This window comes from Monodelphis domestica, chromosome 3, assembly GCF_027887165.1.
Source record: "Monodelphis domestica isolate mMonDom1 chromosome 3, mMonDom1.pri, whole genome shotgun sequence".
NCBI classification, from domain to species: domain Eukaryota; kingdom Metazoa; phylum Chordata; class Mammalia; order Didelphimorphia; family Didelphidae; genus Monodelphis; species Monodelphis domestica.
In genome coordinates, this window is record NC_077229.1 from 12247541 (window position 1) to 12266726 (window position 19186).

The 19186-nt window shown below is 37.4% G+C and overlaps 1 protein-coding gene across 1 annotated transcript in view; it reads left to right on the forward strand.

The window, feature by feature from the left end:
* Positions 1–19186, forward strand: part of LOC100024193 (zinc finger protein 420-like) — a 48514-nt gene that overhangs the window by 4493 nt on the left and 24835 nt on the right. Inside the window, exon 2 of the mRNA XM_056820540.1 lies at positions 2943–3073. Coding sequence (XP_056676518.1) covers positions 2966–3073 — 108 coding nt within the window. The 5' untranslated portion in view covers positions 2943–2965. The remainder of the gene's footprint in view (positions 1–2942; positions 3074–19186) is intronic.

The following is a 19186-nucleotide window of genomic DNA, read 5'->3' on the forward strand; positions in this document are numbered from 1 at the left end:
TAAGTACCTATAAAGGTTAGGCAACTTGCCAACTTGCAAGGGGCAAAGAGAACTTAGTCTACCCAGAGAATTTGAGAACTAAAGAAGGTATGAATTAAGAATGGTCAGTCCTGTGAAAACTTCTACTGTGATTGGTAGATGTGAGAACTTAGGGGAGGTGACATAGAAAATTCTCTTTAAAAGGAGAATCAGAAGGCCTCTGAGAAAAAATTCAGCCTTGGAAGCTGAAGTGGCTCTCAGGAGCTGAACTGGTGGGTCTCTAAACACTAGAATCTTGCTTGGGACAAATCTTGTGGTGAGTGGATTAAAGACTGACTACTCTCTCTCTTAGGGCTTGGGCCTAGGCTGGCCTAGCCCATTTCTCATTGTTTCCTCTTACTCTTTCTGTTTCATTAATTCCTTATTTGTATTAAAATCTCCATAAAAACCCAGCTGATTTGGGTATATTTCATATTTGGGAATTTTTCCCTGGCGACCACTTTATATTTGATTTAACTCAAGACAATGTCTTCAAACCATATTTCCGTGGTCACACGTTAAGCTAACCACTCTTTTAACTGTTACAACTCAAGACTGAAAATAATGTTAGTGACTGTCCCAAAAATTATTCCCTGAAATGGCATATCTTACCAATCAGTTGTTCAGAGCAGAAATTTTTCCACGAATCACATGCAGAGAATATATTTCATCCCACAAATTTTATTTGATTTCCTTTTAGTTAGAATTCATCCTGGCATATGGATTAATTATTTGATATAATTGCGCTGAAAACTCCTCATGGTTTCTTCATTATTCTTTAATTGAAAAATGTAATGTGTACACTTAATATAGTCTGTGAAATTCCTTGGGTAAACTTGGGTGGTAGACTGAAGGTCAAAATTTCTATAAAGAAGATTTTGCACCAACCTAAACTTTATTTTTTTAGCTAATATTTGTAATCCTTATAATGCAAACTATATTTTTGAATTTTAACTTAAGATTAATGCTATTAAAATAATCATAAAAGCATTAATCGTAAAATACCCATATATACAGGTGATAAGTCATATGTTCTTCTGCTTTTCTACTCTCACATTTCTTTTCCTCAATGTGGATAGTGTTTTTTCTCGAGTCCTGTGAATCTTAAAAAATACTGAGACTGCACTTTAGAAGATTTGATTTTACTATTTCCTTATTGTAACAATGGAAATACTTGGTCTAACACAATCGGAAATGTCTTGGGAACTTTACATTACTCCACCCATACTTAGACATACTTTAGGGGGAAAATAAAGTTGTAAACTCCTGATTAAACAATGAAGGTACTTAACTCATATCTTATAGTGAAGCTAGAACTTTAAGCTAAGTATTTTTAGATCTAATGCAAAAAAGTGTTAAATACTTATAAAGGTTAAATTAATCAAAAAAAGGTCAATTAACTCACAAAAGGCAAGTTTAACCAAGAAGTGTGAAGTACTCAAAAGATATAATCTAACCAGAGAAGGTAAGAACTAAAAAAAATGGGCTGCCCTGGAAAAAGCTTCTACTGTGATTGGTAGGTGTGAAAATTTAGGGGAAGTGGCATAAGAAAATTTCCTTCAAAGGAGGCTAAAAAATTCAGTTCAGAGTGGAATTCAGGTCTGAACTCAGTTCAGGAGATTGATTTCAGTGGAGGACTTGAACCTGTCTTGGAGCTGGTCTCATGGTGAGTGATAAGACTGACTCCCTTTCCCTTAGGCTCAGGAAGGCCACTTTGGCCAAGGCCTTTAACTACTGCCTGGCTCAGCCTGAGCCAGAGCAGTTTAAATTAATTCTCATTCTCATTCTCTCTCTCGCTCTCTCAATTAAAATCTCGATAATTCCCTGCTGACTTGGGTTTTTTATTATTTGGGTATCATCCCTGGTGACCAATTATTTAGATTTCAAGTCACAAAACTGAAATTATCCTTACAGTTTCTCAGGATTATCCTGTGTCATTGCATTACTACTAGTAGCAAAGTTCACTAAATTGGATCATTCCACAAAATTTCACTTTCTGTGTTCAATGTTCACTGGGTTCTGCTCATTTCACTCTCCATCAGTTCATGGAGGTTCTTCTAGTTCATATAGAAATCCTCCAATTCATCATTCCTTACAGCACAGTAGTATTTTATCACCACATCACAGTTGGTTGAGTCATTTCTCAATCAAGGGATATCCCATCATTTTCCAATTTCATCGACCACAAAAAGTGGAAATATGAGTATTTTTGTACAACCCTTTTTTTATTATCCTTTTGGGGTACAAACCTAGTACTGGTGTTGCTGGATCAAAGGGCATGCATTCTTTTAAAGCCTATTGGCCATGATTCCAAATTGAATGGCATAATATCTTTGCATATATAGAGAGAAAGAGGAAATTTGTTCCATTTTGAAAATTGCTGCATAAAAAAGAGAGAAGTCATTTTTCTGCTTAGCATACACATTTTACCAAGAATGACCATGTAATAGTGTATCCAAAATGATGAGAACAGAATATCTAGAAAGTTACCTGAGATTCACAAAATTCTAACAATAGATGAGTGACTTTTAGGAAAGATGGAAAGGGCAGTGGAGAAAGACTGTCCAATGTGGAGGACAAAGTATGCTCAGACACAGGGTTTGCGTAGTAGTCAAACTCAGAACATGAGATGTGAAGTATGACAAGTATCTTAGTTGTCCCTGTATCTCAGGTTGTATTTATTGTAAGATTTCATTGATATTATGTGAGAAAGTATTTCTAAAATCATCCTGTAGATATGACCAAATGGTGTATCCAAAGATTGGCTCTGCTTAAGTTTACAAACTTGTTTTTGCTTGGGAAAATAGAATGAAAATCATTTTACTTTCTGCCATCAGAGGAAAGAACTTATATTGTGTGTGTGTGTGTGTGTGTCCTACTTCCTTCTGTGTTTATATATTATAATTTGTTTTCTTGAAAGGCAGAGACTAATTTTGAAGTGAAGGAGATGTCTACAAAGCTGAGACATTTTGTGGAAGGATCTGGCTCCCAAAGATTCATGAATGGGGTTCCCCATGACTTCATTTTGAGAGAAATCTGTGACTCTGACATCCAGGTAAATATAAAAGTAAAGAGTGGCTGTGAATTTAATGAAACTGCAGAGAAATTTAGCCAATATTCAGTCCTAAATCAGTATATGAAATTGACTTCAGGAAATGACTGTTGTCAGGATAGTGTTAAATGAGTTTTCTTAATCTCTCCTGACTTCAAGAGGCAAGGAAGCAGAAAGATTTCTCAGTTAGAGTTCTTCTGAGTGGGAGTGAGTTGCAGGCTATTAGATGATAACTAGAGAGTTAATGGCTGACAGTGGGTTGGGAAGTTAAGACTGACAGTTCAGGGACAGTTGGCTCCTGTGCATGAGTTTGTCCTTGAGGGTTGGCGTTAAGTTGACTTATATAAAGGCAGTCCTGACCTTATGTGACAAGGGAATCACTTTAAAGGACTGATATATATTAATTTAAGGTCGCCAAGGAATCAGCTATGTAATTCCTAAATGAAAACTTAAGTCAGCCGTCAATCTTTTATGGAGTTTAATTACAATAGGAGGAAATAATTAGAGATAGAGAGAGAGAAAAGGGAGAAAAGGGAATAGGGCTTAAATACCCCTTCTGTTTAGGCTGGGCCAAAAGGCCCAGGCCCTTAGATAGCTGGGGCAAAGAAAAGAGATCAGTCCCTATTACTCACGTGACCAAAATGGAGAAACAGACTCAGAGGCCCCCACCTTCAGCTTCCTTCAGAGCAAGCTTCTCCGAGCCCACACGAACCACACCGACCAACTACTCAACCACCCCTCTGGAGTCTTCAGACCCCCTATCTTTAAGGAAGCCCTCCAAGTTGCCTCCCCTCAGTCCTCACATCTACCAATCACCTGTCCATCAATTTCCCTGTGCCAATGGAGGCTCTAGCTTAACCCAGGACCGCCCAGAGGCTTTGCACATGTCTGTTGAAGGTCATATTTTCAAATGATTAAATCTTTGCTCCTTTGCTACAGCCCTTTCTAAATCCTGTTAACCTGAGTAGGGTAGAGATTGGAATAATTAAATTTTGATCTAGGCTGCAGCCCTTACTCAATCCTGTTAGGACTGAATAGGTTGGAGATTGATTCCAAGTATCTCCATTGTATCAATTCTAAAATCAATCATGACTCAAAGAAATTCCTGTTCTATGCTTAAGCATAGGTCAAAGTCCTTTCCATTGTTCAGCAAAGGGTTTCTGTCCTAAAGTAATCTTAAGAAGGGAAGAGAAGGAACCTCCCATGCCAATGGGGTTCCCATTCCAATAGACTATCAGTAAGAAATTTTCCAAGTATGAAATATCCCAATGGTGAAATTTCCAACATTTATAAGTCTAAGGAAATTTGAGGTTTACACTTACTAACAGCAAAAATCTTTAAGAGCAGAGGATGCTGGGAGAGATGAAGAGAAGAATTCTCCATGAATTCTGGACTTTTGTCTTTTTTTATTCTTTTTTTATTTTATTTTTTATTTTTATTTGGTCATTTCCAAACATTATTCATTGTAAACAAAGATCATTTTCTTTTCTTCCCTCCCCCCTTCCCACCACCTCTTCCACAGCTGATGTGGAGTTCCACTGGGTATCACATGTGTTCTTCATTCAAACCCATTTTCATGTTGTTGGTATTTGCATTAGAGTGTTCATTTAGAGTCTCTCCTCAGTCATATCCCTACCACCCCTTTAGTCAAACAGTTGCTTTTCATCGGTATTTTTACTCCCACAGTTTATCTTCTGCTTGTGGATAGTGTTTTTTAGATCTCTGCAGATTGTTCAGGGACATTGCATTGATACTAATGGAGAAGTCCATCACCTTCGATTGTACCACAATGTATCAGTCTCTGTGTACAATGTTTTTTTGGTTCTGCTCCTTTCACTCTGCATCACTTCCTGGAGGTCGTTCCAGTCTCCATGGAATTCCTCCACTTTATTATTCCTTTGAGCACAATAGTATTCCATCACCAACATATACCACAATTTGTTCAGCCATTCCCCAATTGAAGGGCATTCCCTCATTTTCCAGTTTTTGGCTACCACAAAGAGTGCAGCTATGAATATTCTTGTACAAGTCTTTTTCCTTATTATCCCTTTGGGGTACAAGCCCAGTAGTGCTATGGCTGGATCAAAGGGCAGACAGTCTTTTATAGCCCTTTGGGCATAGTTCCAAATTGCCCTCCCGAATGGTTGGATTAATTCGCAACTCCACCAGCAATGAATTAGTGTCCCTACTTTGCCACATCTCCTCCAGCATTCATTACTTTCCATAGCTGTTATGTTAGCCAATCTGCTAGGTGTGAGGTGATACCTCAGAGTTGTTTTGATTTGCATCTCTCTGATTATAAGAGATGTAGAACACTTTTTCATGTGCTTATTAATAGTTTTGATTTCTTTGGCTGAGAACTGCCTGTTCATGTTCCTTGCTTATTTATCAATTGAAGAATGGCTTGTTTTTTGTACAATTGATTTAACTCTTTGTAAATTTGAGTAATTAAACCTTTGTCAGAGGTTTTTATGAAGATTGTTTCCCAGTTTGTTGCTACCCTTCTGATTTTAGTTACATTATTTTTTTTTGTACAAAAACTTTTTAATTTGATATAGTCAAAGTTATTTATTTTACATTTTGTGACTCTTTCTAAGTCTTTCTTGGTTTTAAAACCTTTCCTTTCCCAAAGGTCTAACAGGTATACTATTCTGTGTTCACCTAATTTACTTATAGTTTCCTTCTTTATGTTCAAGTCATTCACCCATTCTGAATTTATCTTGGTGTAGGGTGTGAGGTGTTGATCCAAACCTAATCTCTCCCACACTGTCTTCCAATTTTCCCAGCAGTTTTTTATCAAACAATGGATTTTTATCCCAAAAGCTGGGGTCTTTGGGTTTGTCATAGACTGTCTTGCTGAGATCATTTACGCCAAGTCTATTCCACTGATCCTCCTTTCTTTCTCTTAGCCAGTACCAAATTGTTTTGATAACCACTGCTTTATAGTATAGTTTGAGATCTGGTACTGCAAATCCTCCTTCCTTTGCATTTTTTTTCATGATTTCCCTGGATATCCTTGATCTTTTGTTCTTCCAAATGAACTTAGTTATGGTTTTTTCTAATTCAGTAAAGAAGTTTTTTGGTAGTTCAATGGGTATAGCACTAAATAAGTAAATTAATTTGGGTAGGATTGTCATTTTTATTATGTTAGCTCGTCCTACCCATGAGCAATCAGTGTTTTTCCAATTGTTTAGATCTAGTTTTAGCTGTGTGGAAAGTGTTTTATAGCTGTGTTCATATAGTTCCTGTGTTTGTTTCGGCAGATAGATTCCTAAGTATTTTATATTATCTAGGGTGATTTTAAATGGAATTTCTCTCTCTATTTCTTGCTGCTGAGATGTGTTGGAAATATATAGAAATGCTGATGACTTATGAGGGTTTATTTTGTAACCTGCAACTTTGCTAAAGTTGTTGATTATTTCGAGTAACTTTTTGGTTGAGAATTCTCCAGGATTCCTTAAGTAAACCATCATATCATCTGCAAAGAGTGATAGCTTGGTCTCCTCATTGCCAATTTTAATACCTTCAATTTCTTTTTCTTCTCTAATTCCTACTGCTAGTGTTTCTAGTACAATATTAGATAATAGAGGTGATAATGGGCATCCTTGTTTTACTCCTTATCTTATTGGAAAGGCTTCTAGTTTATCCCCATTGCAGATGATGTTTGCTGATGGTTTTAGATATATACTGTTTATTATTTTTAGGAAAGGCCCTTCTATTCCTATACTTTCTAGTGTTTTCAATAGGAATGGGTGTTGTATTTTATCAAAGGCTTTTTCTGCATCTATTGAGATAATCATGTGATTTTTGTCAGTTTGCTTGTTAATATGGTCAGTTATGTGGATGGTTTTCCTAATATTGAACCATCCTTGCATTCCTGGAATGAATCCTGCCTGGTCATAGTGGATAACCCTTGTGATGACTTGCTGGAGTCTTTTTACTAGTATCGTATTTAAGATTTTTGCGTCTATATTCATTAGGGAGATTGGTCTATAGTTTTCTTTCTCTGTTTTTGACCTGCCTGGCTTTGGGATCAGTACCATGTTTGTCTCTTAGAATGAATTTGGTAGAACTCCTTCTTGGCCTATTCTGTCAAATAGTTTGTTTAACGTTGGGATTAGTTGTTCTTTGAATGTTTGATAGAATTCATTTGTGAATCCGTCTGGACCTGGGGATTTTTACTTAGGGAGTTCTCTGATGGCTTCTTCAATTTCTTTTATTTGAAATGGCATTGTTAAGATAATGTATTTCTTCCTCTTTTAGTCTAGGCAATTTATATTTTTGTAAGTATTCATCCATAACACCTAGATTGCCATATTTGTTGCCATATAATTGGGCATAGTAGTTTTTAATGATTGCCTTAATTTCCTCTTCATTAGAGGTGAGGTCTCCTTTTTCATCTTGGATACTGTCAATTTGGTTTATTTCTTTCCTTTTTTTTTAATTAGACTGACTAGTACTTTGTCTATTTTATTTGTTTTTTTTAAGTACCAGCTTCTAGTCTTATTTATTAAATCAATAGTTCTTTGACTTTCGATTTTATTAATTTCTCCTTTGAGTTTTAGGATCCCTAATTTAGTCTTCATCTGAGGATTTTTAATTTGTTCGCTTTCTAATTTTTAATTTGCATGCCCAATTCATTGACCCCTGCCCTTCTTAATTTGTTTATATATGAACTCAAGGATATAAATTTCCCCTTGAGTACTGCTTTGGCTGAATCCTATAGGTTTTGAAAGGATGTCTCACCATTGTCATTTTCTTCAATGAAGTTATTAATTGTTTCTATGATTTGTTCTTTAACTAACTGGTTTTGGAGAATCATATTGTTTAATTTCCAATTAAATTTCGATTTACCTCTCCATGTTCCCTTACTAATTATTATTTTCATTGCATTGTGATCTGAGAAAGTTGCGTTTATTATTTCTGCACTTTTACACTTGTTTGCAATGTTTTTATGCCCTAATACATGGTCAATTTTTGTGAATGTACCATGTGCTGCAGAAAAGAAGGTATTTTTCTTTTTGTCCCTCCACATGTCTACTAACTCTAGTTTTTCTAAGATTTCATTCACTTCTCTTACCTCTTTCTTATTTATTTTTTGGTTTGATTTATCTAGTTCGGATAGGGAAAGGTTCAGGTCTCCCACTAGTATAGTTTTTCTATCTATTTCATCCTTGAGCTCCTCTAGTTTCTCCTTTAAAAATTTGGATGCTCTGCCATTTGGTGCATACATCTTGAGTACGGATATTTCCTCATTGTCTATACTGCCTTTTATCAGGATGTAATTACCACCCTATCTCTTTTAACTAGATTTATTTTTACTTTGGCTTTGTCGGATATCATGATTGCGACTCCTGCCTTCTTTTTGTCAGTTGATGCCCAATAGATTTGGCTCCACCCTCTTACTTTCACCCTATGTGTGTCTACCTTTCTCATATGTGTTTCTTGTAGACAGCATATGGTAGGGTTTTGGACTCTAATCCACTCTGTTATTCGCTTGTGTTTTATTGGTGAGTTCATTCCATTCACATTCAGAGTTAAACAGTCCCCCTTGTTCCCACCCTTATTTTACTTCCCTTTCTACCCCCCTCCCTATTTATCCCCCCCCCTTTATTTTCCCTATAGTCTTTCTAAAATTATGTTTTGTAATTATTTTCCTAGCAGGCTTCACAAAACACGTGGGGAGCAGGGCAAGGCCAAAACTCTCTTTTGGTCACCTTCACTCCTAATTAAGAGTAATCTAGGCAGTTGTTCCTGAGGGAAAGGGGATTCCTAGCTAAACAACTTTCCTAGTCCTGCCTCTTTGGGTTAAAAAAAAAGAAGGAAAAACAGCTGTATTCTATCTAATTTAAGGAGATAAGGAAAAAAATCCAAATTTTCTGTACCTCTACAGGTGATCAAAATAAGCTATTAAAAGCTGAACTTAGGGATAGTCACAGTAGAGAAAAGGTTTAGGAAAGTTAAGAAGATTATGGGTATTGCATCACAACCAAAGTGATCAGCCAAAACTTTAAAGGATAATTTTAGCATTGTGACTTAAAATCGACATTTAATTGGTCCCCATGAGAAATCCCAAATAAAATACTCAAGTCAGCTGGAAACTCATAATGATTTAATTTATATAGTGGAACTAAATTATGAAGAAGGGAGAAGGAAAGGGTGTAGGATTTCTCTTGCCTGGCTTGTGCCAGGGCAAAGATTAGAGGCCCAAGGAAAGTAAGGTTTTGGAGAGTAAAGGAGGAAGTAATCAGCCTGCACTCCAAAAGGGGTCAGCCAAGATGCCTGAACCTGAATTAGCTCAATGGCAAATTCACTGCCAAATCCCAGACAAATACTGCTACCACATCAAGATGTTGGATCTCTTAGCAAGCTGCCAGGCAGAGCTGACTCTCCAGTAAAAAGAGACAGATGAGAGGAAGCCCCGCCAAAAAAGTCCTAGACGATTCTACCTCCTTTTCCCGCATCTCTTCTGCCCAATAATAGCCTAAGCTTAACTTAGGACAGCCCAGGGGTCTGTCAGCTGTTTCTGATTTGTCAATTTCTCTATCAAAGGCCATCCTCCTAAAACTCAATCTTTTTTTTAACCTCATTGTTACAGACATGCCCAATTTTGTTAGGCTAAGCATCTTCATTGTTACAAATCACGACATAGCTAAATCCAATCGTCACACCCAAGACCCTGAGGCCCCCTCCCCAAGTGACTGCATCCCCATCCTGAGCCCTTGCCAAGGTCTCTGAGGCTCGAATCCAGCAGAACTCAAACCTGTGTCTTTGTCAAGCCTCCAGGGACTCCATCACTCTTTGTCCTCAAGATGAGCTCCAGAGTCCTCCTTGGCTGCGCCCACATCTACTGTGTTCTTCAGGGTTCTCTCTGCCTTGTTAGCCCTGCCTCAATGAGCTGGCCCAGGTTCCAGACAGACCCAAGCCCTGTCATTCATTCTTCCACCCAGGGGTGTGTAACCGCAAAAATGTGGGTTTACAAGACTGTGAATTGCGTAAATCAAAAATAAGTGGTCGCCATGGGGAAATTCCCACATATGAAAATACCTAAGTCAGCTGGTTTTTAATGGAGATTTTAATTAATACAAATGAAGGAATTAAGGGAAGAGAGAAGAAGAGAAAATAGTAGAAAGTTGGTCTTTATCACTCACAAGATCATCCTAAGCAAGCTCTAGTCCTTCACGGGAATCCTGAACTCCTGAACTAAGTTCAGAGACCCTCCTCTGAACTCCTGAACTTCTCCAATTCAGCTTCCAAATTGAACTAAAAATAAAGTGAACTGAATTCTCCTTTTAAAGAAATTTTCTCTTATGTCACCTCCCCTAAATTTTCACATCTACCAATCACAGTAGACGTTTTTCTCAGGATTGCCCATTCTTAGTTCACACCTTCTTTTGTTTTTACCTTCTCTGGGTATATTATGTCTTCTGAGTATTTCACATCTCTTTTGCTAAGCTTGCCTTTTGTATGTTGCTTGACCTTTTAGTGATTAATTTAACCTTTATAGGTACTTAGCACCCTTTTGTATTAGATTAAAAATAGACCACCTAGCTTAGGGTTTTTGCTTCAGTATAAGTATGAGTTGGGGACTTTTCATTCTTCAATTAGGAATTTGCAACTTTATCTTCCCCAAAGGCACTGTCTGAGCAGGGTGGAGTAATTTTAAAGTTCTCAATATATTCCTGATCAAGTACCTCCATTGTTAAAAATGGGGAATAGCTTAATCAAATCTTCTGAAGGTACAGTCTGAGCAGTTTTTTAAGATTCACAGGTGTCACATCTCAAGTGATAGAAATCCCTATAATAAGAGCTTTTCAGTGCTTTTACTTACTTAATGCAGCCATTACAGGAGCTGCTTACAGGGGACAGAAACCTGCAAGACAGTGATAACATTCAGAACACGAGGTTGCCCTAGAATGAGGAACCTTCCATGGCTCACAATTTGAAGGTATCAGTTTAAAGTGTAGGATCTCAAATATCATATAAGCACACCTGATTATTAGCTTCATGTAAATGAATTGAACCTTGGCAAGCTCTCTTCCAGGATACAGACAGTGTGGATAACATTAGGTTCCCTTGTAAAAGGACAGCAGATGCTGTGGGACATCAGGAGCCACTTTGGCTCAGTTGAGCAGGGATGCTGTTGCTGTTGGTGGCCAGGAATAGGCTGCAGCTCAGCACCATCCTGCTAACATTCTTAGATGGAGTGATTCACATCTGTCTGAGAGGGCATGTGTGGAGAGCAAGAATTTCTTCTGAAAATTTCTAGAATTACTAGAGCAATATCTTTTATAATGATCAGAATGGTAATGAAGAAGGAGTTGAGGTCTCCTCATTTCCCCTCCTCAGTGGTTATTAATGAATCAGTGATTCCAGGGGAGGGACCGAGTGGTGAGCTAACCAGAGGGTGTTGGAGAAGAGAGAGAGAGATGTGGGGGGGTGGGGGAGAGGAAGGAGAATGGGAGACAAAAGACCGGGCCTCCAAATGTGAACTGTCTTTTAAGTCCTTTACCCCTGGTCAATTCCATTCATCAGCCCTTCTATCTATAAAGATTAAAGTTAATATTCAATAGTCCAAGCACAGATTTGGCTTTTTAACCGGCAGGATGAGCGTATTGTATTCAGATTTACAGGAAATTATGATGCCTTGATCAATCAGGGAATTTATTCCTAGTATAATGCTATCAATTACCTCCTTTGGATGCTGGTGAAAGTGAGTCATGGACCTGGTGTGATGAGCGATCTGCTCAGAGGCCAGAGTTGCTGGGCCTGGGTGGGTCGGGACCAGCTGAGCAAGAGAGAAGCCAGGAGCAGGAGCTGGGATCCAGGATGGGCCAGGGCCAGGACCAGGTGAGCACAATCTGTGTCTGGATTGCAGGAGAGCAGAAACAGGCAGGCTGGAGTGAGATGAGTCAAGAGGCTTGCTAAAAAGCCTTCGAGAAACTTGGCTTAAAAAAAAAAATCTAGGCAGTAGCTATTAAAAGCTGAACTTAGTGACAGTATTGAAAAGATTTAGGAAAGTTAAGATTGAGGGTATTTTGTCACAACCGAAATGGTCAACCAAACGGTAAAAATTAAATTAGAATCTCTACTAAAAGTATTATAATTTTAGAAGTTCATTAAAGATTATTAGAAATCAAGGATAAAGAAATACAAAATGAGAAAAACATGTGCAACCTACTCACTACATCTTGCCTACCAGGTAGAGAAATGCGTGTGCTTAGAAGCTGAAGCAGAGACCAAGTAGCGGTACAGTCTGTTTAAATACAAATTGTGTTCTCAGCCCAGGTGGGGATCTCAGGTGAGATTATAGGGCATTCTGGGAAGTGCCAAGGACTTCTGGGGATTGAAGTCTAGGGTTCAAATATCGATTTTTACAGTACTGAGGAATGGAAGGCGGTGAGCTACATTTTCTTTGAATTTCGACAAGGACTTAAGGATTTAAGTAGGCCAACATCAGAAGATGATGTGGCCCAGAGAGACTTAGGTATATTAGTTGGGATCTCAAAAATAGGAGGCTCCTTCATTTCATGATCATCTGAAAGAAGTACAGGAAGTAAAGTTAAGGATTCCTCTGGCAGTTCCAGTGTCAATAGACCCGTCTGGAGAGCAAGTTATTGTGGCCCTAAACTTATACAAAAGTTCTCTCCCCTGCAAATTTAAAGAGGAACCAGGCATTAAGAGGAAAGAGTGTTCCACACTATGGGGTCCTACAGTCACTATTCTAAGGGAAAGCTTGGGAACCTTTAGGGGTATCCCTGATAGTCTCTGACATTAACTGAGCCGATGGAACTGCAATGTGAATCAGGTTTATTCTTCAATACAGATCAGAAAGCACCAGTGTCCAAAAGACAATCATAATAGGTGTTACCAACCTTTAATGTTACATGAGGCTCATTAGTAGGGGGGAGGGAAGTGGATAGGGATGATGGGAAGTAAGACATCAGGGTCTGGAAAATCAAAAGTTGTATCCATCCTCTGATTGCTGGGTCCCAACCCCTCCCTCCCCCAAGCTCTACCACCCACCCTGTACAGCTTCATAATCTTTGGGCAGTACCTTGCGCTCCCCCCCGATGGGCAGTAGCTCCCTGGGTGGTTTGGGAGCGAGCTCCACTCAAAATATACTGCTATGGGGTCATTTAGTATGAGTTGTCAGGTGCCTGTTTTATATGCCTAGTATTATTATTATCAGTCATAAAATTACGATTCCTAAAATCACTGTTATAATTATCATTCCTGTAATTGTTCCTATAAGAATTTCTTCAGTTGACAAAGTTCATCATTACCCAGGAAATTTTCCTACACTTCATCATTATGTGGGCCTTCTTATGACAGAAATGATAGGTAACATTGTTTTAATGATTACTGCATTTTTGGTACAGTTTAAAGGTCTGGTACTTCTAGATCACCATCCTTCACTTTTTTTTCATTATTTCCCTTGATATAATTGATCTTTCTTTTCTTCCAGATAAAATTTAGTTTAATTTTTTCTAATTTTATAAAAAAAATTTTTGTTAGTTTATTATGACACGGGTTGGATAGTAATTTTTATTGTTAGCTCATTCCACCCATTTTCTTTCTTTTAGATTTTGGTGAGTGTCAAATGACCACATTAAACAACTTTTCAATTAATTATTTCAAATGAAGAAAATCTCTCTCTTAGGAATTCCAATCATTACACTAATAGTATCATTCTTTTGAATAATTTAATCACCAAAATATTTTAAAATGATGAACACCCTTCGTTGTCTCATCATACTTACTCTTCTTCCTGTGTAACTAAATAGAAAACAACTGACAATATTGCAGCAACAAAATCATCATAAAGTAGAAACAGAATATTTTGACTATGGCACATCATACCCAGTGGTTCCCCAAATTCTCAATTTAGCATAAGACTGAGCTGGAATCACTCTAATAGCATATAACTCTATGGACTCCTCTTTATGCTTTCATCTAGATAAGAGTATTGCAGTCTATTAGGAACATTATTAGAGAGTTTCTTTTCTTTTTTTTTCTCATTGATCATTGGTAATATTTTCCGCCTAGTATACACAGTATATTATATTACCTTCTCAGCAACTCTTGAAATAAATGTTCTTACCAGATCAATTCTATCTTTTGTGATGAGGAGGAATTTCGATCACCTTCTCTTTCTCCTCCAAAGAATCTCCTATCTCACTCAGAGAAAACTTCCCATCTCCCTGAATCCATAGGGAAAATCATTTCAAATTGAGACACTTCTCCAGGTTTTTCTCTTCACAACATGATTCTTACTTTAGACATGAAATGATTTTGTGATTATTCTTTTGGGTTTTGAATGACGGGTCTCCAGTGCTTGCTATAACACACTTCAAGCTTAGGGTTTTGTTTTTTTGTTTAATTTTATAGTATTTTATTTGATCATTTCCATGCAATTTCATTAAAGACAAAGATCTTTTTCTTTTCCTCCCTCCCTCCCCCCGTGGCCGACGCGTGATTCCACTGGTATCATATGTGTTCTTGACTCGAACCCATTGCCATGTTGTTAGTATTTGCATCAGAGTGTTCACTCAGAGTCTTTCCTCTGTCATGTCCCCTCAGCCATTGTAGTCAGGCAGTTGCTTTTCCTCGGTGTTTCTACTCCCTCAGTTTGTCCTCTGCTTATGGATAGTGTTTTTTTCTCCTTGATCCCTGCAGATTGTGCAGGGGCATTACACTCCACTAATGGAGAAGTCCATTACGTTCGATGATACCACAGTGTGTTTGTCTCTGTGTACAATGTTCTCCTGGTTCTGCTCCTCTCGCTCTGCATCACTTCCTGGAGGTCGTTCCAGTCTCCATGGAATTCCTCCACTTTATTATTCCTTTTTGCACAATAATATTCCATCACCAACATATACCACAATTTGTTCAGCCATTCCCCAATTGATGGGCATCCCCTCGTTTTCCAATTTTTGGCCACCACAAAGAGCGCAGCTATGAATATTTTTGTACAAGTCTTTTTGTCCCTTATCTCTTTGGGGTACAGACCCAGCAGTGCTATGGCTGGATCAAACGGTAGACATTCTTTTATCGCCCTTTGTGCATAGTTCCATATTGCCCTCCAGAATGGCTGGATCAGTTCACAACTCCACCAGCAATGAATTAATGTCCCTACTTTGCCACATCCCCTCCAGCATTCATTACATTCCATAACTGTCATGTTAGCCAATCTGCTAGGTGTGAGGTGATACCTCAGAGTTGTTTTGATTTGCATCTCTCTGATTATAAGAGATTTGGAGCACTTCTTCATGTGCTTATTAATAATTTTGATTTCTTTATCTGAAAACTGCCTATCCATGTCCCTTGCCCATTTATCAATTGGGGAATGGCTTGATTTTTTGTACAATTGATTTAGCTCTTTGTAAATTTGAGTAATCAAACCTTTGTCAGAGGTTTTTATGAAGATTTTTTCCCAATTTGTTGTTTTCCTTCTGATTTTAGTTACATTGGTTTTGTTTGTACAAAAGCTTTTAATTTGATGTAGTCGAAATTATTTATTTTACATTTTGTGATTCTTTCTATGTCTTGCTTGGTTTTAAAGTCTTTCCCTTCCCAAATGTCTGACATGTATACTATTCTGTGTTTACCCAATTTACTTATGGTTTCCTTCTTTATGTTTAAGTCTTTCACCCATTTTGAATTTATCTTGGTGTAGGGTGTCAGGTGTTGATCAATTCCTAATCTCTCCCACACTGTCTTCCAATTTTCCCAGCAGTTCTTATCGAATAGTTGATTTTTGTCCCAAGACCTGGGATCTTTGGGTTTATCGTATACTATCTGGCTGAGGTCACTTGTCCCCAGTCTATTCCACTGATCCTCCTTTCTGTCTCTTAGCCAGTACCAAATTGTTTTGATGACTACTACTTTGTAATATAGTTTGAGGTCTGGGACTGCTAGGCCCCCCTCATTAGTGGTTTTTTTCATTATTTCCCTGGATATCCTTGATCTTTTGTTATCCAAATGAACTTTGTTATGGTTTTTTCCAAATCAGTAAAGAAATTTTTTGGGAGTTCCATGGGTATGGCACTAAATAGATGAATAAGTTTGGGTAGGATGGTCATTTTTATAATATTGGCTCGTCCTACCCATGAGCAGTAAATGTTTTTCCAATTGCTCAAGTCTAGTTTTAGTTGTGTGGAGAGTGTTTTGTAGTTGTGTTCATATAGTTCCTGTGTTTGTCTCGGGAGGTATATTCCTAGGTATTTTATTTTGTCTAAGGTGATTTTGAATGGGATTTCTCTTTCTAGTTTTTGCTGCTGAGCTGTGTTGGAGATATATAGAAAAGCTAATGACTTATGTGGGTTTATTTTGTATCCTGCAACTTTGCTAAAGTTGTTGATTATTTCAATTAGCTTTTTGGCTGAATCTCTAGGATTCTTTAAGTAGACCATCATGTCATCTGCAAAGAGTGATAACTTGGTCTCCTCCTTGCCTATTTTGATGCCTTCAATTTCTTTTTCTTCTCTAATTGCTACTGCTAGTGTTTCTAGTACGATGTCAAATAATAGAGGTGATAATGGGCATCCTTGTTTCACTCCTGATCTTATTGGGAATGCATCTAGTTTATCCCCATTGCAAATGATATGAGCTGATGGTTTTAGATATATACTGTTTATTATTTTTAGGAATGACCCTTCTATTCCTATGCTTTCTAGTGTTTTTAATAGGAATGGGTGTTGTATTTTATCAAAGGCTTTTTCTGCGTCTATTGAGATAATCATGTGGTTCTTGTTGGTTTGCTTGTTGATGTGGTCAATTATGTGGATGGTTTTCCTAATGTTGAACCAGCCCTGCATCCCTGGTATAAATCCTACTTGATCATGGTGGATGACCCTTCTGATCACTTGCTGAAGTCTTTTTGCTAGTATCCTATTTAAGATTTTTGCATCTATATTCATTAGGGAGATTGGTCTATAGTTTTCTTTCTCTGTTTTTGACCTGCCTGGTTTTGGAATCAGTACCATGTTTGTGTTGTAAAAGGAGTTTGGCAGAACTCCCTCTTTGCTTATTATGTCAAATAGTTTGTATAGTATTGGGATTAACTGTTCTCTGAATGTTTGATAGAATTCACTGGTGAATCCATCAGGCCCTGGGGATTTTTTCTTAGGGAGTTCTTTGATGGCCTGTTGGATTTCATTTTCTGATATGGGATTATTTAAGAATTCTATTTCCTCTTCTTTTAGTCTAGGCAGTTTGTATTTTTGTATATATTCATCCATATCACTTAAATTGGTATATTTATTGCCATATAATTGTGCAAAGTAATTTTTAATGATTGCCTTAATTTCCTCTTCCTCAGAGGTGATGTCCCCCTTTTCATCTTTGATGCTGTTAATTTGCTTTTCTTCCTTCCTTTTTTTAATTAGATTGACCAGTACTTTGTCTATTTTGTTTGTTTTTTCAAAGTACCAGCTTCTTGTCTTATTTATTAAATCAATAGTTCTATCACTTTCAATTTTATTAATTTCTCCCTTAATTTTTAGGATTTCTAGTTTGGTTTTCTGCTGGGGGGTTTTAATTTGGTCACTTTTGAGTTTTTTTATTTGCATTTCCAATTGATTGATCTCTGCTCTCTCTAGTTTGTTAATATATGCACTCAGGGATATGAATTTACCTCTGATTACCGCTTTGGCTGCATCCCAAAAGGTTTGAAAGGATGTCTCGCCATTGTCATTTTCCTCAATGAAATTATTAATTGTTTCTATGATTTCTTCTCTAACTAAAAGATTTTGGAGTATCATATTGTTTAGTTTCCAATTAGTTTTTTATTTGGTTTTCCATGTACCATTACTGATCGTTATTTTTATTGCCTTATGGTCTGAAAAGGCTGCATTTATCATTTCTGCTTTTCTGCATTTGTGTGCCATGTTTCTGTGACCTAATGTATGGTCAATCTTTGTGAATGTGCCATGTGGTGCTGAGAAGAAGGTGTATTCCTTTTTATCCCTATTTATTTTTCTCCATATGTCTATTAATTCTAATTTTTCTAAGATTTCGTTCACTTCTTTTACCACTTATTTATTTTTTTTATTTGATTTATCTAAATTTGATAATGGTTGGTTCATGTCTCCCACTAATATGGTTTTACTGTCTATTTCTTCCTTCAATTCTCCTAGTTTCTCCATTAGAAATTTGGGTGCTATATTATTTGGTGCATATATGTTGATTAGTGATATTTCCTCATTATCTAAAGTCCCCTTTAACAAAATATAATTACCTTCCCTATCCCTTTTGATCAGGTCTATTTTTGTTTTGGCTTTATCAGATATCATGATTGCCACTCCTGCCTTCTTTCTGTCAGTTGAGGCCCAGAAGGTCTTACTCCATCCTTTAATTCTGACCTTGTGGGTGTCTACCCGCCTCATGTGTGTTTCTTGGAGACAACATATGGTAGGGTTTTGGATTCTAATCCATTCTTCTATTTGTCTACGTTTTATGGGTGAGTTCATCCCATTCACGTTCAATGTTATGACTGTCACTTGTGGACTCCCTGGCATTTTGATATCCTTCCCTAATTCTAACCTTTCTTCGTCAGCTCTACCTTTTAGTCCAGTGATTTACTTTAAATCAGTCTCCCTTGTATTTCCCTTTCTACCCCCCTCCCTTCTTATTCCCTCCCTTATTTTCCCCTGTAGTCTTTTTAAAAAATTCCCCCCCCCACCCTCTCCCTCCCTTGTACTGCTTCCCTCCCCACCAGTCTGTTTTTTACCCTTCTACTTCCCTATAGGGCGCAAATCTATTCTCTTCCCCAATGGATTGGATTGTTCTTCCCTCTTTGGGTCAGTTTCAAAGTACGTAAGAGTTGAATATTTCCTATCTCCAACCTCTTTACCCTTCCAGTGTATCGATGTTCTCCCCACTCCCGCCATGAGCTTCTTTGTGACATATAAATTTACCCCCATTTGTTTCTTTTCCCATTTCTTTTAGTCATAACCTCTTTTCTTTTTTAGCTTTAGTCATGTGTGTATATATATATATATATATATATATATATATATATACATACACATGTATATGTATTTATGCATGCATATCTCTATATACCTATTTATGTCTTGTCCTTTCATCCTATACAGTTTGTCACTGTTCCCT